Source organism: Primulina eburnea, chromosome 1, assembly GCF_022965805.1.
Source record: "Primulina eburnea isolate SZY01 chromosome 1, ASM2296580v1, whole genome shotgun sequence".
Lineage (NCBI taxonomy): Eukaryota > Viridiplantae > Streptophyta > Magnoliopsida > Lamiales > Gesneriaceae > Primulina > Primulina eburnea.
Window position 1 is genome coordinate 30,085,371 of NC_133101.1, and position 23,980 is coordinate 30,109,350.

Below are 23,980 nucleotides of genomic sequence, written 5' to 3' on the forward strand. Positions count from 1 at the left end.
ACTTTTTAATTAGCATTTTTAATTAGTTAATTAAGCATTAATTTTCTCATAATTAAAACACACACACGTGTTACCATTTTACACAAAAATACACGCACACACATACTTTTACATACACTAATACACGACTTACACACATTCAGAATTTTCTTTTGCCTTGTTTTAATTTTGAGAGAAAAGTAGGGTTCTTAGAGCAAAAGAGCAGCCGCCCCTCCCTCTTCAGTTTTCCAGCATATTTTCGTTGGCTTTTCTTCAAGAAAATCACGCCACGTTCGTCCTTGACCGTCTCTCGCATCCTTCCCGCTTCGGTATTGTCGTTTCGGTAACTTTAAATATCAAAAGGCATGTATATTCTTCCATTCTTGCATCGATCTTGTCATATTATTCGTGTTGTTGTTTATTATGCGTAAAAATCCATGTATGTTGTAAAAAGTTTGATTAAAAATATGTTGGATCGGTTTTGAAACGATTTTAGATCTGAAAACTCAAAATTTGCTGTCATTTTAAACACTGCAACTTTTCGGTAGATTTTATGGAAAAACTTTCCACATATAAAACGTATAACTTTTTGATACCTTCGATTGAACAGTAAATTCAAAATATTTGGATAAGAAACGAGTGAGTTATGGTTGTTTTCGTGTGACTAATCAAACCTGCGATCTTATGAAAATGATGTTCATCATGTTTTGAAGTTTTTGAGTTGCAGGCTTCGTTGGGCACCGCCGAGCTTGTGCTACTTCATTTAGATATATTATGTGATGTATTTAGGTGTTATTTGGTGGTTCGTTTGGGTCGGGATTGGCTTGGGATGTAATAGAAGTCGTAAGAAGCAAAACGATGTCGAATTACGGGTTAGTGTTGTATTGAAGTTGCTAGTCAATGCTAGGGGACGTTTGGGGTGTTTTTACGAGTTTGAATCAATGTAATAATATCCTAGGATGAGTCTCGAGGTGTTATTTCATGGTCCCTAGGCTTGGATTGGAAGAATGAATCAATAAGTTAGTGAATTTTCGCGAGTTTACAAGTTCAGAGGCTACCAGGACCCCGACATCGAGTCCGTGTCCATTTTTCCTTCAAAATGCAAAAAATCCAGCATCTACACGGACCCCGACAAGGACTCTTACACGGGGTCCTTGTCTTTTAAAAATAAAAAAATTTAAATTTTTTTTATTTTTTTTAAGGATCGTTTTGGGGTTTCGATGTCATGATTTAGTACGATGATTAAACGAGGTCTAGTCCTGAGAGATTTAGAATTTCATAATGAAATTTGTCATTTTTTGGTGTGGGCACGACTATACGTTTAAGCTATACAAGGTAGGCATTCGAAATCATGTTAGTATGTGCAGAAGCGGCCCTACGAGAGATCCAACGAATCCCTTAATGCCATGTATGTTCGACGTGCAAAAGAAAATATTTATGTTTTTGAGGTATGCTAAATGTCTTGTGACCAAATTATGAACGGGTTTGGAAGTCGGTGAACGTGGCCGAGGACCTCTCAACCCCGGTAAAGCATGATAGGGTTTAGATCAAAATTGGAAAGCGGTAAAGCATGACCAGGGACCAATCCACCCAGTAAAGCATGACCGAGGATCTCATGTATGTGGCAGTGGATTTTCCCTGTCAGCCCAGTATTGTGGTTTAGTCTGATCAATCACATTTATGTACGGGCCACTTGCTTTGAAATATATCTCTACGCAAAATGATGTTATGTATGCTCAAGTATTTATGATGCAAGTATGTTTAAGAAAAGTCTTATGATGATGGCACGTCTATGATTATGCTATTACGTTCAAGTTTCAAGTATGTATGCTCTATTTTAAAGATGCATGTGGTTTTATTACGTATTTCTTGTTATATCCAATTTATACATGTTGAGTGTTTAGACTCACTAGACTTGATCGATGCAGGTGAGGATGACTTTGAGGACACGAGGGGTGGAGACCACTGAGCCGGCTTGGACTGAGCAAGAGGTTAAACCCGAGGACAACCCATGTTTTTAAAAAATAATGCAATATTTCAAATACTCTGATTTTCATGAAGTGGATTTTGATGTTTAAACGATTATTACTTTTGGTAAACTTTGTTTTGGTTGTTTTTATTGCAAATGTTTTTAGACGAGCAGGTTATTTTAATGCAAATTTTAAATTTATTTTGTATTTAAGAAAATTTTTATTTTTCCGCAAATTTTAAAATAGTTAAAAGTACGGTATGTTATAGTTGGTTCAAAGCGGTGTTCTTGTAAAGGGTTATGCCTACTGCCAGTTGCGAGAAGCTCACGAAGTCACACCTCAAGTCTGTAAGTTTTAAAGTTTTAAATTCATTCACGTAATATGTATCCAGTCATGATTTCAGCATGTGAATGTTTGAGTTCAATTTACGTGCATCTTATGATGTTAGTATCATGTTCATGCATGTTGGGTTTACATGTTGATAAATGTTGGAACTGTGTGCCTCCCAGACGTAGGATTTTGCATGAAGCAGGCGATGAGAATAGGGAAGCCCGGGATGGGGAGAGGGTCACTCCTCCTTGTCCACCCCCAGATATGCATGCTCAGATGCTTGCAAGGATGACCCAGTTCTTCGCATAGTTTGCGGGGAACCAAGCTACAGTAGACACATGGGCAAGGCCCAGACCGGAGTCAGTCTGTGAGAGGTTTAAGAGGATGGATCCAAAGGAGTTCTCGGGGACTACGGACCCGATGATAGTTGAGGGATGGATTAAGTCCATCGAGGTAATCTTTGCATTTATGGAGCTGCAGGATGCAGACATGGTTAGATGCGCCACGTTTTTGTTGACAGAGGACGCCAGGCTATGGTGGGAGAGCACGTCTGTGTCGGTGAATCTACAGACTCTGTCATGGGATGGCTTTAAGGAGGTCTTTTACTCCAACTACTTCATTGAGGAAGTACGATCCAGACTTACTAGGGAGTTTATGACATTGCGTCAAAGAGACAGCAGCGTAGCTGAGTTCGTGAGGAAGTTCGAGAGAGGGTGTCACTTTGTGCCCCTAATTGCTAACAATGCCCGGGAGAATTTGAGGCATTTTATGGATAGTTTGCGGCTGATCTTGCTCCGTGATGTGAGGGTTGTTGGTCCGACTACTTATGCCATTGCAGTATCTAGAGCCTTGGTGGCATAGCAGGACAAAAGAGACGTCGAGAGTGATAGACAGGGCAAGAGGCCCTATCAGGCACCTCAACAGCAACAACAGCAGCGACCCTAGTTTAAGAGGCCCTTCCAGGGGGAAGAGACCATTTCAGGGACTTCCGAAAGGCAAGGGTCTTGTTCCATAGCAGAAGGCTCCTCAGAGGCCGGGTGAGTACCCAATTTGCCCGTAGTGCAACCGCCAGCATCTTGGGCAGTGTTTATTTGGATTGGGAAAATGCTTCAAGTTCGGAGCCAGCGATCATATGTTGATGGACTGCCCACAGTGGAGGGAACCGACCCAAGGTAGAGTGTTCGCCATGCAGGCAGAGGAGGCGAACCCAGACACGACCCTGCTGACTGGTAACTAATTTAATTCAGCACCGCATTATTTTTGCTATACATGTTTCGAATTTTATTTGAGATTATTAGTGTGCTAGTTAATATTTTGGTGACTTGGGATAGAAATTTTCTGCTATGCTTGAGGTTAAGATTAGAATTTTGAGATATAAGTTTGTGTGTTGTGCTGATGTCTCTCAGGAAATATTTTCATAAAGAGAGTAGCCACAAAGGCCTTGATAGATTCAGGGGCACTCACTCTTTTATTTCGGAGACGTTCGTTAATCATCTGGACGCCAAGTCTATTGTACTCGACATGAGCTATTCAGTGTCAGTCCCATTAGGGGAAGAATTATCAGCTACTAGCGTGGTCAGAGACATCGATCTCGAGCTGCAAGGACACCTAGTGTATGCCGATCTAATCGTGTCGTTGATGCCAAAATTTGATATTATCTTCGGAATGGACTTGCTGACGAAGAACAAAGTTCTTATTGATTTTCAGAAAAAGGTCAGTGTTGGTAAGACCTTTGGGCATGGAGCAGTTTCTCTTTGAGCCAGATAGATGGAGAATTTTCCCTCGCATCATCTCTTGCATGCAGGCACAGAGAATTATTCAAAAGGATTTTCAGGCCTTCTTAGCCAGCATTGTTTCAGCGCCTGACGTACCAACTCCGTCTATATCTGATGTACAAGTAGTCATAGATTTTTATGACGTCTTTCTAGATGACGTCACATGCCTTCCACCAGAGAGAGATGTGGAGTTTTCTATGGACCTTCTGCCAGGCACCGTACCGACTAGCTCCAGCTGAGATTTAGAGCTCAAGCAGCAGATTCAGGAGCTTCATGGAAAAGAATTCATTCGCCCTAGTTTCTCACCATGGGGCGCACCAGTGCTCTTCATAAAGAAGAAGGACGGAAGCATGAGGTTGTGTATCGATTACCGAGAACTAAACAAGGTAACAATCAAGAATAAATACCCACTTCCAAGGATCGAAGATTTGTTTGATCAGTTGCAGGGAGCTACAATGTTTTCTAAGATAGATCTTCGATCGGGGTATCATCAGATGAAGGCAAAAGATGTAGATGTTCATAAGAAAGCCTTGAGAACCAGATATGGGTACTACGAGTTCTTAGTGATACCGTTTGGACTAACGAATGCTCCAGCGATATTTATGGACCTCATGAACCGAGTATTCCAGCCCTACCAAGATCAGTTCTTCACAGTGTTCATTGAAGACATTCTCATTTACTCAAAGATCCATGAGGAGCTTCGTCAGCATTTGGGTACAGTTTTGCAGGTCTTGCAAAGTCGCAAGATGTTTGCAAAATTCAGTAAGTGTGAATTTTGGTTGGGGAATGTAGCGTTTTTGGGTCATATAATATCTAGCAGTGGTATTGAGGTGGATCTAGCTAGGGTAACAGCAGTTAAAGAATGGGTTGAGCCGAAAAATGCGTCAGAGATCCGCAGTTTCCTAGGCTTAGCAAGCTACTACAGGAAATTTATTCAGGGATTTTCTTCGATAGCATTGCCACTCATTTCATTGACTAAGAAGAATGCTAAATTCATTGAGAGTGGCGAGTGCCAGAAGAGCTTTGATATTTTGAGGCAAGCTCTTATTACAGTTCTAGTGTTAGCCATGCCACCAGGGCAAGGAAATTTTGTGTTGTACACCGATGCATCTAAGCTCGATCTAGGCGCAGTTTTGATGCAGCATGGTTGGGTTATAGCTTATGCCTCCAGACAGTTGAAGGTGCATGAGAAAAATTATCCGACCCATGATCTTGAGTTAGCTGTCGTTGTCTTTGCGTTGAGGATATGGAGACATTATTTGTACGACGACAAATGTCAGATATTCACTGATCACAAGAGTCTCAAGTATTTCTTCACGCAGAAATAGCTGAATATGAGACAAAGACGGTGGTTAGAGTTAGTGAAATTAGCTACCATCCGGGGAAAGCTAATGTTGTGGCAGACACCTTGAGCAAAAAAGTTGCAGTCGTAGAACAACTGTCAGTACAGATATCTCTTCAGTTAGAAATTCAGAGATTTGGGTTAAAGGTTTATCCTAAGAGCAGAGCTCCTAAGCTGTCTAATCTGACATTCCAATCTTCTTTATTTGACTGAATCCGTAGAGGTAAGCCTTCAGATGACCAGTTGCAGAAATGGCAACTGAAGGATGAAGCCAAGGGCAGTATACTCTACATAGTGTCTGATAGTATTGTGAGGTACAGAGGAAGGATGTGTGTGCCTAGTGTTGATTCGATCAGATAGGATATTCTGACAGAGGCACATGCATCTCCGTATTCTATCAATCCAGGAGGTACCAAGATGTACAAGGATTTGCAGAATTTGTATTGGTGGCTAGGGATGAAGAGAGATATCTGCCGATTTGTGTCTGAATGCCTCACTTTTCAGCAGGTGAAGGAAGAGCATCAGAGGCTAGCAGGAATGCTTAAGCCACTCCCTATCTCCGAGTGGAAGTGGGAGAATATCACCATAGAATTTTTTGTTGGTTTTCTGAGGTCAGTCAGGGGATCCAATGCCATTTGGGTTATAGTGGATCGACTTACTAAGTCGGCACACTTCTTGCCAGTGAAAACGACTTTCTCCATGGCGCAGTATGCAGAACTCTATATCAGAGAGATAGTCTGATTGCACGGAATCCCAGTTTCTATTGTGTCCGACAAGGACCCGAGGTTCACATCGTCCTTTTGGAAGAGTTTACATGCATCCATGGGGACGAAGTTGCTATTCAGTACAAATTTCCACCCTCAGACAATGGCCAGTCTGAGCGTGTGATTCAGATTTTGGAAGACTTGCTGCGAGCCTGTATGATTGATTTCTATGGGAATTGGGAATCGAAGCTACTTCTAGTGGAGTTTACATACAACAACAGTTTCCAATCATCTATAGGTATGGCTCCCTATGAGGCATTGTATGGGAGGAAGTGCAGATCTCTAATTCATTGGGATGAAGTCGGTGAGAAATCAGAACTTGGTCCAGAGATTGTTCAGAAAACTTCAGATGTGGTGGTCAAGATCCGAGACAGGATGAAGACTGCCCAGAGTCGTCAAAAGAGTTATGATGACAAGAGAAGAAGGGATCTTGAGTTTGCCGTAGGTGATCACGTTTTTGTAAAGATAGCACCTATGAAGGGTCTTATGAGATTTGGGAAGAGAGGCAAGCTTAGTCCGAGATTTATTGGACCGTTCGAAATTCTTGACAGAGTTGGGACGCTAGCTTATCGTGTAGCCCTACCGCCGAATCTGTCCGGTGTACACAATGTGTTCCACGTCTCGATGATGAGGAAGTACCTAGCGAATCCTTTGCATGTTTTGAGATATGAGCCATTACAGCTTGCTCCGGATCTGTTGTATGAGGAAAGGCTTGTCCAAATCCTAGATCGACAGGAACGGAGACTTCGGAACAAAGTAACCAAACCGATCAAAGTCCGGTGGCTAAATCAATCAGTGGAGGAGGCCACTTGGGAGACCGAGACAGATATGAGAAATCTCTTCACGGAGTTGTTTGGTATGACTTAATTTCAAGGACGAAATTTATTTAAGTGGGGGAGGAACTGTAGAGCCCAAATTCGGTACACGTAAAACTCATGCATTTATTTAATTGTTAAATTATTTATTTAAGTTTAAAATGATTTTTACCGATGCATGATTTATTAAATTGTATTATTTTAATTATTTATGTTTATGTGATGTACGTTAAAATGTTTCTCGAGTTTCATGTTTTAGGCAATTATTCGGTACGAGATCGAGGAAAAGAAACCGACGACGATTTTGGAAATTTTTAAAATGTGATATTTTATTTTAGTTGGATTTGGAGTATTTTAAGTGATTAATTCATTTTTAGCATTTTTAAAGCTTAATGTAATTATTTAGTGATTTTAAGATTTTTTTTAAAACCTTTAAAGTCTAGCAAGTGTGCATTTTATTTTAATTATGGGATTTGTTAAATTTAGTCGGGATTAACTTTTTAATTAGCATTTTAATTAGTTAATTAAGCATTAATATTCTCATAATTAAAAAACACACACGCTACCATTTTTACACAAAACACACGCATACACACACTTTTACACACACTAATACACGACTTACACACATTCAGATTTTTCTTTTGCCTTGTTTTAATTTTGAGAGAAAAGTAGGCTTCTTAGAGCAAAAGAGCAGCCCCCCCCCCCCTATTCAGTTTTCCAGCAGATTTTCGTTGGCTTTTCTTCAAGAAAATCGTGCCACGTTCGTCCTGAATCGTCTCTCGCATCCTTCCTGCTCCGGTGTCGTCGTTTCGGTAACTTTAAATATCAAAAGGCATGTATATTCTTCCATTCTTTAATAGATCTTGTCATATTATTCATGTTGTTGTTTATTATGCGTAAAAATCCATGTATGTTGTAAAAAGTTTGAGCAAAAATTTGTTGGATCGGTTTTGAAACGATTTTAGATCTGAAAACTCAAAATCTGTTGTCATTTTAAACATTACGACTTTTAGGTCGATTTTATGCAAAACTTTCAACATATAAAATGTAGAACTTTTCGCTACGTTCGATTGGACAGTAAATTTGAAATATTTGGATAAAAAACGAGTGAGTTACGGTATTTTCGTGTGACTGCTCAAACATGCGATCTTATGAAAATGATGTTCATCATGTTTTGAATCTTTTGAGTTGCAGGCTTCGTTGGGCACTGCCGGGCTTGTGCTACTGCATTTAGATATGTTATGGGATGTATTTAGGTGTTATTTAGTGGTTCTTTTGGGTCGGGATTGGCTTGGGATGTTATAAAAGTCGTAAGAAGCGAAACGATGTCGAATTACGGGTTAGTGTTGTATTGAAGTTGCTTGTCGATGCTTAGGGACATTTGGAGTGTTTTTACGAGTTTGAATCAATGTAATAGCATCCTAGGATGAGTCTCGAGGTGTTAGTTCATGGTCCCTAGGCTTGGATTGGAAGAATGAATCAATAATTTAGTGAATTTTTACGAGTTTACAAGTTCAGAGGCTACCCGAACCCCTTCTCGGACCCCGACACAGAGTCCGTGTCCATTTTTCCTTCAAAATGAGAATTTACAGCATCTACACGGACCCCGACATGAACACTTACACGGGACGAGATGCGTGTCCTTTTAAAAAAACCTTTTTTTTAGGGATCGTTTTGGAGTTTTGATGTCATGATTTAGTTCGATGATTAAACGAGGTCGAGTCCCGAGAGATTTAGAATGTCATCAGAAAATTTGTCATTTTTGGGTGTGAGCATGACTATACGTCCAAGTTATGCAAGGTAGGCATTCGAACTCATGTTAGTATGTGCAGGAGTGGCCCCAAGCGAGATCCAATTAATCCCTCAACGCCATGTAAGTATGTTCGATGTACAAAAGAAAATATTTTATGATTTTGAGTTATGCTAAATGTCTTGTGACCAAATTATGAACGGGTTTGGAAGTTGGTGAATGTGGCCGATGACCTCTCCACGCCGGTAAAGCATGATCGGGTTTAGATCAGAATTGAAAAGAGGTAAAGCATGACCATGGACCAATCCACCCGATAAAGCATGACCGGGGATCTCATGTATGTGGTAGTGGATTTTTCCTGTCAGCCCAGTACTGTGGTTTAGTCTGATCAGGCACTTTATGTATGTGTCACTTACTTTGAAACATATATCTATGCAAAATGATGTTATATATGCTCAAGTATTTATGATGCAAGCATATTTTTGAGAAAAGCCTTATGATGATGGCACGTATATGATTATGCTATTACGTTCAAATTTCAAGTATGTACGCTCTATTTTAAAGATGCATGTTGTTTTATTACGTATTACTTGTTATTTCCAGTTTATACATATTGAGTCTTTAGACTCACCAGACTTGATCGATACAGGTGAGCATGACTTTGAGGAGACGAGGGGGTGGGGACCAATGAGCTGGCTTGGACTGAGCAAGAGGCTAAACCTGAGGACTACCGATGTTTTTAAGAAATTATGCAATGTTTCAAATACTCTGATTTTCATGAAGTGGATTTTGATGTTTAAACGATTATTACTTTTGGCAAACTTGGTTTTGATTGTTTTTATTTCAAATGTTTTTTAGACGAGCAAGTTATTTTAATGCAAATTTGAAAGTGTATTTTGTATTTAAGAAAATTTTTTATTTTTCTGCATATTTTAATGCAAATTTGAAAGTGTATTTTGTATTTAAGGAAATTTTTATTTTTCCTCATATTTTAATGCAAATTTGAAAGTGTATTTTGTATTTAAGAAAATTTTTATTTTTCAGCAAATTTAAAAATAGTTAAAAGTACGGTACGTTATACAATACCCCGAGGATTCCTTTTTATTATTTCCGAAAATTTCATGTTTAACAGGTTAGGGTTTTGGGTTTTTTGTTTAAGAATAATTAAGCCCACTAATCCTAGACAAATTAGGCCCATTAATACATATTTAATTGTAAAATAAAAGTTTCAAAAAATGTTTGCAAAAATAATAATTTTTGGGCCTTTAAAAGTCATTCGTTTGACCAAAACCGGCTTCCCGAATAAAATCAAGTTCGTCTCGTAAAATAATTTGGGCTGCAGCATTTTAGAAAATTTTAATAATATATAATCATATTATTAAGCCTCAAAAATATTTATCAAAAAATATTTTATCTTGGTCGTCCCCAGGCTTCTTTCCCAGCCTTTATCGATTATTCGGATAAAATCTTCAGTTTTCATGAAATCATACAATTAGACCTTCAATCATATACTATGTATCATTTAAGCATTTAAAATCAATCAATAAATCAATTAGGCAATTTAAATCATTTGCATGCATACGGTTTACGTGGGTTGACTTTTGGACGTTACATATATATACATATCATAAAGCTTATATGAAACTGTTTCGCAGTTCAATTATATGGTATGCATATCTGATCCGATCCGATCTTATCTCATCAATGAAAAATATTATTTTTGTTCTAACAATATTGTTTTTCATTATAAATATTGATTGAGTTGATGTCTCTTATAACACGAGACATTGTTATGCAAGATTATCAATCTATTGAATTAAAAATCAAAACCATGTGACCCAACAAAATAGACAAAAACTTGTGTGAGACGGTCTCATGGTCGTATTTTGTGAGATAAATCTCTTATTTGAGTCATCCATGAAAAATTATTACTTTTTATAATAAGAGTATTACTTTTTATTGTGAATATCGATAGACTTTTTATTATGAATACCGATAGAATTGACCAATATATCAAATAAAAATTCGTGAATCTCATATTTACCTATCATATCTACCTATCAAAACATAGCAACAGTTGGCCGAACTTTTCCGGACTTTTCAAAATACAAGTGAAGACAGCAGCAACATGAGCTTTGATCCCTCTCATCTCTGCGTGTATATTTATGATTCCACTCCCACTTGAATTGTTACCAGAAACGCAATCACGCGGATTATACTTTTCCGGATTTGTGAGTGACCCCCCACCCCCCGCCCCCGGTCAGTCGGGAAAAGTCCTTTGAAATATTTACTGCCAATTACTCTCCCACTCCTCCGTAAATTCTCCACTTCTTTCGATCTATAAAATCCCATTTCACAGCTTTCCTTTCGCCACCGCCAGCCAACCATTTTTATCAATCTTTCGTTTCTGTCTATTGCCGACAGCTACAAATCTCTCCTCAAAGCATCTCAGTCCCGCGGATATCCCATTTCATTTAATTCGTTTGTGCGAATCTCACTTCAGGATCCCTCTCTCAGTATAAGTTTACTGGGATGGAGTTGGAGTTGGGATTTCACCTGAAAATTTGGGCAAAATAGAGAACCCATTTGTTTGGTGCAAATTTTGTGGTTCAAGTGGTTTAAGATGGGTTTGTGATAGATTAGGCTTCTGTGTTTTTTGGTGCTTTACTGCATATCGTAAAGATGGCAGCTTCAGATATGAGTTTGGCGGCTGCGGCGGCGGATTCATATAAGGGGATGTCGTCTGATAATATAAAAGGGCTAGTTTTAGGTTTGTCATCCAGCTTCTTCATTGGGGCGAGCTTCATTGTTAAGAAAAAGGGGCTAAAGAAAGCAGGTGCTTCCGGCGTCAGGGCTGGTAATTTGTAGTGGCACTTTATTTGCAACCGTTTACTTAGCGTATTTTCACTTCATTCTTTGAAATTTTGAAACTTGTGCCAGTGGAGGCGTTTTGCATTTTTTCTGGACATGTTTGAAAAATAAGCATTGTTAGATTTCTAATTAGCTCGTCACTGAAACAGTTCTAGGAAGACCAGGTAGGATTTATTTTCGAGAAGCCGTAAAACTGTAGTTTGAGTTCTCGGATTTAATCTTGGTGTCTCTAATAGATTGTCTTGATTAGTGGCAATGATGTTTGGATCTGATTGTGTTTTTTTCCAACTCCCTTTAATTGATGATTAGCGCTCACTATAATTTACTAGAGTGGTTGTACGGATGAACTGATTTTGTTCGGGGAGTGAAGTATAGAATATGTGTTTGTGGATGGTTGGAACTACTGCTATACTTGAAGATGAGACAGCATTTAATTGCCTTGGTCTTTAGTTTAATTTAGCTTTATTTGATTGTGCAATGCCCATTCAATGTCTCCTGTTTAGTTAAATGTTGTCTTTATCAGTTCTGTGCGATGACTTTCAGGGAATCGGGCAATTTAATAGTCATTGCTAATTTCATCATTTAAATCAGAGCCAGTGTTGTAATTGGCGATGGTGGGGCAGTCAGTGACCCCGTACCGTCTCTGCCGCCTAGGCAGGCGACTGAATTTTTTTACTATTTTTTAAGCATAATTATATATAATCATGCAATGTATGCATAAATTAAATGTGGGTGATTGAGTTGGCAATTATATTTTGAATAAAAGTCTATAATGTATTAATAATTAGAGTTTTTAAAATTTGTTGACTTTTGACCGCCTCGCCGTCCCTTCTCACTAGCCTCGCCCACCCCGACTCACTTTTGACAGCCTACAAAACCTCCTATGGCAAAGGCGGTGTGGTCGAACTTCGAAGGCCGCCTTCCGCCTAAGCACCACCTAGGCGGCCGTTTCGACCGTCATTTAAAACACTGTCAATAGCAACCTTAGTGAAAGTGGCATTGGCTTTTTGGAATGGCATGTGTTGACTTGTCACAAAAATTATTGAATCTGAATCATCTGATGAAACCACCTGTTCACAGACCAGCGTCATGAAGCAGTTCTCTAATTGCTTCCTTTAATGATATAGTTATGAGTGTCTTTAACGTTGTAGATATCGTAGCCTCCATTATCATGTCAACGATGGGGTGAAAACATGAGCAACATTGATTTGAGTGTCTTACTGTTATAGATTTGTATGTTGTCAACTTTCTTCTTATTCAGAAGCATATTAAAAAGTTGCATCAAGACAAATATAGCAAATAGCAATTGCATAATAAAAAGTTGCATCAAGACAAATATAGCAAACAATTGTTCGTTCATTAATTGGAATGTCATTTTTCTTTAACTGGAGCTTTTAAAAAGAGTGCATTATGGTACTGCTGTTAAGTTGTGGAAAAGATGACAGCAATAAGTTGCTGAGATACTTATGATCACAGAGGATTATTGTTATTTCCCAATAGTAGTCTGTGTTAGCCACTATTGTAGTGATAACACATCTTTCATGTAGCTAAGTACTTTTTTCTCATTGCTTGTAATTTCTTTCATAACTGGCATGCATGACATCCTACCTTTTTTTGCATGATAAATTTTCTTTTTGGTCAGGTTTTCTCCTTGAATCTTGATATAAATTTTTCTCGTAATATTTGTTTCCTGCAGGAGTTGGAGGGTATTCGTATTTGTATGAGCCTTTATGGTGGACAGGCATGATAACAAGTAAGTTTATTCTATTCGTTTATCTTAAGTTGGAGATAGTTGATTACAATTATATTTCAACTGAACTACATCATTTCACATGTAGCACTTATTGTAATCCGAAAAAGAAACTAATAATTTTTTTCTTTGTACCATGGAGTCAACTCATGGAGGTTGTTTAGTTGCTTCTGCACACACACACACACACACACAAACACACACACACACACATATATATATATAAAGAAAAACTAGATATCCATCCTTGTCTGATCAACTGCACCTAATCATCATCCCTTTATTCATCTGTGTGTGGATGAGATCGTTAAACTGATATATGGTGTGGAAGATGCCAAAAGAAATGTTTAAACCATTTTGACATCTAAAAATTATATTCTTTAATGTATTCAATGGGTGACTGTGATGGAGATTATTATTCTCATTTTATACCGATACTTTTTTACTTTATGGTGACAGTAATTGAACTACAGAATTTAACGCTGGTTATTTGCTATAGTTTGGAAACCCTGGGACTTGTTTGATTGTCTCTATAGTTTGGGGACCCTGGGACTTGTTTGACCATCTCCCATTGTATCTCTCATCGTGCATATTTTATTAGTGATGCTGTGTTGATACTGGCAAGGTTAAAATATAGAGCTCTTATTTATGGGGTTAATGGTTATGCTTATATTGAAGTATAAGAGTTGATTGCTGTCTAGCGACATTCAAACAATGAGAATGGCCAGAAGAATGATGTATCTCTTATTCTAATGGCTTGTAATAAAGACATGATGTCAATGTGCTATTAGCCTGTACAACATGTATCTCCACAGGACCTTCTTTCTTAATTCGCCTTTGTTAATGGTCATTCTCAAGGGGATGGCGGTTGCTATTTTGGGGTGCCTAGCCCTGGAATTTTTTGAATGTTGGTCATGACTAAGGGTTCATACTGAACTCCATTTGTTTGGTTCAGTTCGGTGCTTGAAAGATTTTGCTATCAGTTTTCTGCATGAAGTGAACAGTAGAAAAGCGAGATTCTTCATTGGCTTATTATGTTTTTATCATGTTGTCATCTTCATAAATTTTGGACGATATCATTAATGTTAAATGACATAATCAGTCCCTTTCATGTGTTGTTCTATGGATTGGCACTTTGCATTGCTGCAAGTTATTGGTTTCATTCCTCCCGTAAAATCCTTTTTAGATGGTGGTTTTCAGTACTTTATTCCTGTGATAAGGGGCTTGGAGAAGTAAGATACAAAAAAAATTGAGCTTGCTGCTGCTATTGAAGCCTTACTGACTAGTGGAAAGCCAACCCCTCAAATACAATAGTTCATTGACTCACTCTTTATCAACTGTTCTAGGGTAACTAGGAAATTGTGATATTACCTTGTCTCACTCACACTCACACTCACACTCACACTCACACTCACACTCATTTATGTTTCTCTTTGTACTCTTCCTTCTCCTTATTTATTCAATTTTTTTTGTCAACATTTTATTTTTTTATCCCTTTATAAAATAGAGTCAACATAGAATCATTTTGAATTTTTTAATTTTAAGCAGTATTGTCAGTCTGATTTTTTAAAACTGAGTTCTTTTTGTTTATTTGTTGGTTGGGCAGTGATTGTTGGAGAAATCGCAAATTTTGCGGCTTATGCCTTTGCACCAGCAATTCTAGTGACTCCTCTTGGAGCTCTCAGCATTATTATCAGGCATGATCCTTTCAGAGACATTAGTTGACTTTATTACAAGACCTTGTTTGATCAATTATTTGTGTGAGTATATTGCAGTGCTGTACTTGCGCACATTATTTTGCGGGAGAGGCTCCATATTTTTGGTATTCTTGGCTGTGTTTTGTGTGTTGTGGGCTCGACAACTATCGTCTTGCATGCTCCACAAGAACGGGAGATTGAATCTGTGAAAGAAGTTTGGGACCTAGCTACTGAGCCAGGTAACTTCACATTTTGTCTTTCTTTATTACTTGCTTTATCATACTGCAGCGCTCTTCTCAATCTTTTTTATGCCTTGTTCCCTGCTGAGCATAAATATTACATCTGTCCTGCAGCTTTTCTCTTCTATGCATCTCTGGTGATGGCAATTGTCCTCGTACTAGTATTTCATTATATTCCAGAATATGGACAGACACATATAATGTTTTACATTGGTGTTTGTTCACTAGTTGGCTCCTTGTCGGTAGGTATTTCTTATAGGGTCAATTGGTCCTCCTCAAGTTGACCCTCTTTTACTGCAGTCAAATCAAGAAAATAAGAAAATAGGAAAGCTTTAGTATGTAGTTTCTGTAAGTATCAATACTATGAACGGTGACTTTGCAGGTCATGAGCGTAAAAGCACTAGGAATTGCATTGAAGTTGACATTGTCAGGAATGAATCAGCTAATATATCCCCAGACATGGGCCTTCGCTATAGTTGTTGGTGCTTGCGTGGTTACTCAAATGAATTACTTGAATAAGGTGAAAAATGTATCCTCTATTTCTTCATTACCATGTTGATCTGTCTGTGCATTGTTTAAAGCAGATAGCAACACCATTAATACTATGTGAATTTGGCCTGAGGTACGCCTTTTATTATTTTATCCATGTATTTCAGTTATAATAAAGTCATCCAACTTTTGTTTGGTTTTTCATTCTGTTGGGTGTCTAATAACTTGAAAAGTGAGAGTTCTCAAAATTTTTAAACTTTATTTCTATTGATTTGGCATATACAACTACTAATAGTGGATGATTTTTTTCGCTCTAATGTGAGATTTTCACCTAATGCAACAGGTAGTTTTGGATGGTGTCTCTATATAAACTTTCGATTTTCTAATCTATTGTAAATCTTGAATGCAGGCTCTTGACACGTTCAACACTGCTGTAGTTTCACCTATTTACTATGTCATGTTCACATCCTTGACTATAATGGCAAGTGTGATCATGTTCAAGGTAATTAATTATTCATCTCAATGGATTACATTTAAGAATGTTATTTGGTTGTATTATGGTTTCATAAATAGACAAATGTAAAACTGTCATCGTTTTTCACAGTATGCAATCACTGTCAAAAAAGTTCTATTGTCAGGGGGAACCATGTACTCGAGGGCTTGTATCGAGATAGCATGGATGTAACGTCGTTTACTCGTTTTTCTAAAAAAATACTAGAATTTTTTTTCTTTTAAACCAAGCATGCAAAATGTCTTTTAGCATCAACGTTTCATCATAAAATTTCACAAATATTTAAAATAAACATTTTAATATTTATTATAGCATTCACGGCACTGCTGGTACTTCTAACATTTTTCAGGTGTAAAATGATCGTTTTGCCCCTGAAACTCTTTACTTTCTCAATTTATCTATAACTTAAAACGGCAACCCAAATCATTTCAAACTTAACATATCACCTTAAATATACCCATAAATATTTTTTAGACGTACACTTAAACTTCTCGACTAATTTCCTAATTCGTTTTTAAATTTAGACGTATATCCCGGTTTTGACTCGTATAGACTCGAAACTTAACCAAATTTGAAAGTTGAACCAAATCTTATTAACACCTAACCATACCTTATTCAACCTAAACCAAGCCATTAGAACCATAGAGCAAACCTAGGAACCTTCTGAAATTTTCTGCACAAAACCCTAACCCTAATCGGTTCGATCCCTAGCTTGTCTTGACTCCAGCCCCTTAGCCACCATGTCCAGCCCCTTAGCCACCATGTCCAGCCCCTAGTTACCCATCTTAGGACCATGACCGACCCCTAGGGACCCTACTGGACAGCACCAACCCAGCCTAGAAGCCGCAGCCCCTCAACCCTTCGCCAACAAGCCATACGTGTCGAGCCCTTCGCTTCCAGCCCCTAGCCCTTGAACCAGCCTTGTGTGTAACGAACCGTACTTTTCATACTTAAAATTTGCGGAAAAATTAAAAATTTTCTTAGATGTAAACATCCATACGGTCGTCACTCAACATTCATAAAATATTTTTGAAATCAATCATCACAAATAAAATTTGCTAAAAGCAAAGCTGTCTCAAAATGTCTCACATCCAAATCATAAAATCAGAGTATAAATGTTTTCATGCTTAAAATCTTAAAATAACGTGGGCGGTCCTCGGGTCTAGCCTCCCGCTCAGTCCAAGCCTGCCCCTTGGTCGCCACCTCCTGTCTCCTCAACAACATAGTCACTTGCATCGATCAAGTCTAGTGAGTCTAAAGACTCAACACGTATAAACTAGGATAACGAGTACTACATAATAAAATCGCATGCATCTTAAAAATAGAACGTACATAACTTGAAACTTGAGCTTGCATAATAAACTTGAACATACGTACGTACTTAACTAGACGTGCCATCAGCATAAACTTACATAAACATACTGCATACTTGAACATACATAACTTCATCATTTTGTGTAGAGACATGTTTCAAAGCAAGTGACCCATAACATAAAAGAGCCTGATCAGACTACACCACAGTACTGGGCTGACAGAGACGTATCCACTGCCACATACATGAGATCCCCGTTCATAATTTAACGGGCTGGTTGGTCCCCGTTCATAATTTAACGCTTTCCAATCACGATCTAACCCGTTCATAATTTAACGGACGGATTGGTCCCCGTTCATAATTTAACGCTTTCCAATCCTAAACATATTTTGGTCACAAGACATTTAGCATATCTCAAAAACTTAAAATATTTTCTTGCACGTCACACATACTTACTTGGTGTTGAGGGATTCGTTGGACTGCGATCGGGGTCGTTGCTGTAACATACTAATCATAGATTCAGAGGCTTAACTTGAAAAGCTTAGACGTAGATATCATTCTTACTCACAAGTTCAATCATTTCTTAGGATATTCTAAAAATTCCCATGACACGACATTGTAAATCATTGTACCAAACCATGACATCAAACCTCAAACGTGTTATAATATTTTCCCAAAAATATGAAGGACACGGACCCCGTGCCTACCTCCGTGTAGGGATCCGTGTAGGCTCGGGAGAGAAGGCTCGAAAGGAAGGGTGGACACGGACCCCGTGTCAGGGTCCGTGTGGGGGTCCGTGTAGACTCTGGAAAAAGACACCGAGAAGAAACAAAGGCACGGACCCCGTGTCAGGGTCCGTGTACGGGTCCGTGTACCTACTGTGATCGCGAACTTACGAAAATTTTGTACATGCTTTGCTCAACTTTCTAGACTCGGATGCACGGACTATGAATCGACACTCCGAGACCCATCCTAGCATACTATAACATCAAACCAATTTCGTACAACATCCTAAGCAACGATGTTCACCCTATGGTACATACCAGTCAAAAAACGTGGCAATTGACAGCGAAACTTTTCCTACGACTTTAATGTAGTCAAGTGCCTATCGAAACCAAACGAACTATCAAATAACAACCTAACAACTTACTAGGCATCCCTAGACGCAGCAACGATCACCCGGCGATCCTCCAAAGAAGCCTGCAACAATAAAATCTCAAGAACACATGAAACATAATTTCTGAAAAACGCAGTTTGAGCAGTCCCACGAAAAACATCATAACTCACTCAATTTTGGTCCAAATAACTCGAATTTTATATCAAATCGAATGTATCGAAAAGTTCTACATTTTTCTAGTTGAAAGTTTTCTCAAAATCTCGACTGAAAATTCGCAGTTTCAACCAGAACAGTAAAAACGTAAATTTCAGATCTAAAAAGGGCTTCAAAAGCGATTTAAACATGATTGCTCAAACTTCTACACATCGTACACATGGTTTTACGCATAAATAACAACGCACGCATAATATGACATGATCGATGCATCAAGAACAGAATATACGTGCCTTTTGATATCAAACGTTACCGAAATGGCGTTACCGAAGTGGAGATGGAAGCGAGGTTGATCCGGGACGACCGTTGCACCGTTTTCTTTGAAGAAACTCCACAAAACTTGCTGGAATTTTAGAGGGGAGGGGCGGCTGCTCTATGAAGGAAGAACCCTAGTTTTCTTTTAAAAGAATGAAGTGAAGAGAGAAATAAAATTGTGTGTGTGTGTATGCTTGTACGTGTGTGTGAGTGTGTGTTAAAGTGGGTGTGTGCGTGAGTTAGGAAATAGATTAGGGGAATGATTTGCTAATTAGTAATTAACAATGCTAATCAAGGTGCTAATTAAGATAAATTAAAAATACTATTAAAGGGTAACCCACACTAACTTAATCAAACTCGACAATTAAAATAGTTACACACCAATTTTAAAAGTTTCAAACTCTTAAATCACTCAATCCATAAATAAGGTTTTAAAATACTAAGACTCTATAATTTTATTTAAAATGCCCCATCCTGAATCTTAAAAATAAAATACCACATTTTAAATTTGCCAAATTCGTCACCGGTCTCTTTTCCTCAATCCCGCCTCGAATAATCGCCTGAAACATAAACTCGAAAAACATTTTAACGTGTATCACAATGAACATGAATAATTTAAAATAATGCATTTTCATAAATTATGCATGGCTAAAACTCATTTAAAAATAATTAAATGATCTAATAATTAAATGAATGCATGGGTTATACGTGTACTGAATTTGGGCACTACAGTTCCTCCCCCACTTATAAAAATTTCGTCCTCGAAATTAAGTCTTACCAAACAACTCCGGGTAGCGAAGTCTCATATCTGTCTCTGACTCCCATGTGGCCTCTTCCACTGATTGGTTTAGCCACCGAACTTTGACTAGCTTAGTCACTTTGTTCCGAAGCCTACGCTCTTGCCTGTCTAGGATTTGGACTGGTTTCTCCTCATAAGACAGGTCTGGAGCCAGCTACAACGGCTCATAACTCAGAATATGCGAAGGATTCGCCAGATATTTCCTCATCATCGAGACGTGGAACACATTGTGTACCCCGGCCAGATTCGGCGGAAGAGCTACACGATAGGCTAGTGTCCCAACTCTGTCCAAAATCTCAAACGGCCCAATGAACCTCGGACTCAGTTTGCCTCTCTTCCCAAATCTCATGACACCCTTCATAGGTGCTATCCTGACAAAGACGTGATCACCAACGGCAAACTCGAGATCTCTCCTCCTCTTATCAGCGTAGCTCTTCTGACGACTTTGGGCAGTCTTCATCCTGTCACGAATTTTGACCACCACGTCTGCAGTCTGTTAGATTATCTCGGGACCAAGTTCTGCTCTCTCACCAACCTCATCCCAATGAACTGGTGATCTGCACTTCCTCCCGTACAAAGCCTCATAGGGAGCCATACCAATAGATGCTTGGAAGCTGTTGTTGTATGTGAACTCCACTAGAGGTAGTCTAGACTCCCAAGTTCCTTGAAAATCAATCATGCACGCTCTCAGCAAATCCTCTAAAATCTGAATCACTCGCTTAGACTGGCCATCTGTCTGCGGGTGAAAAGCTGTACTGAAAAGCAACTTCGTCCCCATGGCCGCATGTAAGCTCTTCCAGAAGGACGACGTAAACCTTGGGTCCCTGTCGGATACAATTGAAACTAGAAATTCATGTAAACGAACTATCTCCCTGAGATAAAGCTCCGCATACTGCGTCATGAAGAAAGTCGTCTTCACTGGTAGAAAATGCGCTGATTTAGTGAGTCGGTCCACTATAACCCAAATAGAATTCGATCTTCTGACTGATCTCGGCAACCCAACCACGAAATCCATAGTAATGTTCTCCTACTTCCACTCGGAATGGGGAGTGGCTTAACCAATCCTGCCGGTCTCTGATGTTCAGCTTTTACTTGCTGACAAGTGAGACATTCTGATACGAATCTACGGATGTCTCGCTTCATCCCTGGCCACCAATACAATAACTGTAGGTCTTTGTACATCTTGGTGCCTCCTGGGTGAATGGAATATGGAGATGCGTGTGCCTCTGTCAAAATATCCTGTCTGGTCGATTCACCACTAGGCACCCACATTCTACCTCTGTATCTCACGATCCCATCTGACACTGAATAAAGAACACTGCCCTTGGCCTCATCTTTCAGTCTCCATTTCTGTAGCTGCTCATCTGAAGACTGTCCTGCCCGAATACGGTCTAGCAAACCAGATTTGACTATCAGATTAGACAGTCTAGGAGCTCTGCCTTCTCGATAAATCTCTAGACCAAATCTCTGAATCTCTGACTGTAGCGGTCTCTGAGCTGACAACTGAGCTACCACTGCCACTTTTCTGCTCAAAGCGTCTGCGACAACATTAGCCTTTCCCGGATGGTAGCTAATTTCGCAGTCGTAATCTTTCACAAGTTCTAACCACCGTTTCTGTCTCATATTCAACTCTTTCTGCGTGAAGAAATATTTGAGACTCTTGTGGTCGGTGAAAATCTGACATTTCTCGCCGTATAGATAGTGTCTCCAAATCTTCAGTGCGAAGACAACGGCGGCTAACTCAAGGTCATGCGTCGGGTAGTTCTTCTCGTGCACTTTCAACTGCCTGGAGGCATAAGCTATGACCCGACCTTGCTGCATCAACACTGCGCCTAATCCGAGCTTAGATGCATCGGTATAAAGCACAAACTCACCTTGCCCTGACGGCATGGCTAGCAATGGCGCTGAAATAAGAGCTTGCTTCAAGGTGTCGAAGCTCTTCTGGCATTCCTCATTCCACACAAACTTAGCATTTTTCTTGGTTAGTGAAGTGAGCGGCACTGCTATGGACGAAAATCCCTTAATGAACTTACGGCAGTAACCGGCTAAACCCAAAAAGCTGCAGATTTCTGATGCGTTCTTTGGCTCAACCCATTTCTTAACGGCTGCTACCTTCGCTGGGTCCACCTCAATACCACTGCTAGATACTATATGCCCCAAAAATGCAACTTTCTGCAGCCAAAATTCACACTTACTGAACTTCGCAAATAGCTTGCGACTCTGCAAGGTCTGCAAAACTGTCCTCAAATGCTGGTTGTGCTCCTCATGGCTCTTCGAGTATATGAGAATGTCGTCAATAAACACTATGAAATACTGATCAAGGTAGGGCTGAAATACTCGATTCATGAGGTCCATGAAAATTGCTGGAGCATTCGTCAAACCGAATGGCATTACTAAGAACTCGAAATGCCCATACCTGGTCCTGAAGGCCGTCTTGTGAACATCTGCATCCTTAACCTTCAGCTGGTGATACCCTGATCGAAGATCTATTTTAGAGAAAACTGTAGCTCCCTGCAATTGATCGAACAAGTCTTCGATTCTAGGAAATGGGTACTTATTCTTGATCGTTACTTTGTTCAGCTCTCGGTAATCGATGCACAGTCTCATGCTCCCGTCCTTCTTCTTTACAAAGAGCACTGGTGCGCCCCACGGTGAGAAACTAGGGCGGATAAATTCTTTGTCGAGGTGCTCCTGAATCTGCTGCTTGAGCTCTAACATCTCAGCTGGAGCTAATCGGTACGGTGCCTTAGAGATTGGCGCTGTGCCTGGCACGAGATCGATTGCAAACTCCACCTCTCTCTCTGGTGGGAGGCCTGCGACGTCATCTGGAAAGTCGTCTGGGAAGTCTCTGACTACTGACACCTCTGATAAAGATGGAGTGGGCACGTCAGGCGCTGAAATAATACTAGCCAAAAAGGCCTGACACCCCTTGGAAATCAACCTCCTCGCCTGCATGCACGAAATCATGCGAGGGAAGCTTCTCCATCTGGCTGGTTAAAAAAAAAACTGTTCCATGCCCGGCGGTCTAACCAAAACTGACCTCTTCTGAAAGTCGATTAAGACTCTGTTCTTTGTCAGCCAGTCCATTCCCAGAATGATATCAAACTCAGGCATTGGTAAGACGATCAAGTCGGCATACACTAGGTGGCCGTGCAGTTCTAGATCGATATCTCTGACCACACTGGTAGCTAACAGCTCTTCCCCCGATGGGACTGTCACTGAAAAGTTCACGTCTAGGCCGATGGACTTGATGTCCAGATGGTTAGCAAAAGTGTGGGGACCCGGACGCTAATCAAGTTCTTAATCATCATTGGGACTAATTAATCAATTATAAAACAAGGTCTAAATTTTTTTTTTTAAAATGCGGAACGTAGTGAAATCAACTAATATACAACTCAGAATAAAATAAAGTACATATCCTGTACCGTCTACAAACCAGTAAAACTAAGGTTCAACATCTATATATCAAGTGTCAAACCCTATATACATCAAAGTCCGAAGTCTCCACTCTATCACGATCTCTCCTCATCTCCTGGACACTGATCCTGTCCCACCTGTTGTCATGTACACATACAAACAAGACAACAGCCGGATAATTCCGCTGAGAATATAATCCCAGTATAAATCAACGAACATGCAAAATCATATAAACAAATATAAAGCATGTAACAGGTAACAGCATTCTGTATCAAACTCTGAAACATAATCAATCATAAAACTGTCAAACATATACGTGATTCCACGTCTCAGACTAGACTCAATCCTAGTCTAAGGATCCCGGTTTCCAGATGTGGTGTTCCTATATCGAATTCCGTAATAGAAGGAACTCTGATCCTATTACTCTATATAACCAAATATGGTGTTCCTATATCGAATTCCGTAATAGAAGAATTCCAATCCTATTTACTCGATATAACCAAACATCAGGTGTCCTAACCTAACCGTCATGGACTGTAGCTCTATCGCTAATATCCCATCTTGAGACATCGTGCAATGTGC

The 23,980-nt window shown here is 39.4% G+C and overlaps 1 protein-coding gene across 1 annotated transcript in view; it reads left to right on the forward strand.

Moving 5' to 3' along the window:
* Window positions 1–10,843: 10,843 nt before the first annotated feature.
* Window positions 10,844–23,980, forward strand: part of LOC140829756 (probable magnesium transporter NIPA4) — a 37,213-nt gene continuing 24,076 nt past the window's right edge. Inside the window, exons 1-7 of the mRNA XM_073193051.1 lie at window positions 10,844–11,585; window positions 13,296–13,352; window positions 14,956–15,046; window positions 15,125–15,285; window positions 15,400–15,527; window positions 15,668–15,805; window positions 16,184–16,276. Of these exons, the coding sequence (XP_073049152.1) occupies window positions 11,411–11,585; window positions 13,296–13,352; window positions 14,956–15,046; window positions 15,125–15,285; window positions 15,400–15,527; window positions 15,668–15,805; window positions 16,184–16,276 (843 nt within the window). The 5' untranslated portion in view covers window positions 10,844–11,410. The remainder of the gene's footprint in view (window positions 11,586–13,295; window positions 13,353–14,955; window positions 15,047–15,124; window positions 15,286–15,399; window positions 15,528–15,667; window positions 15,806–16,183; window positions 16,277–23,980) is intronic.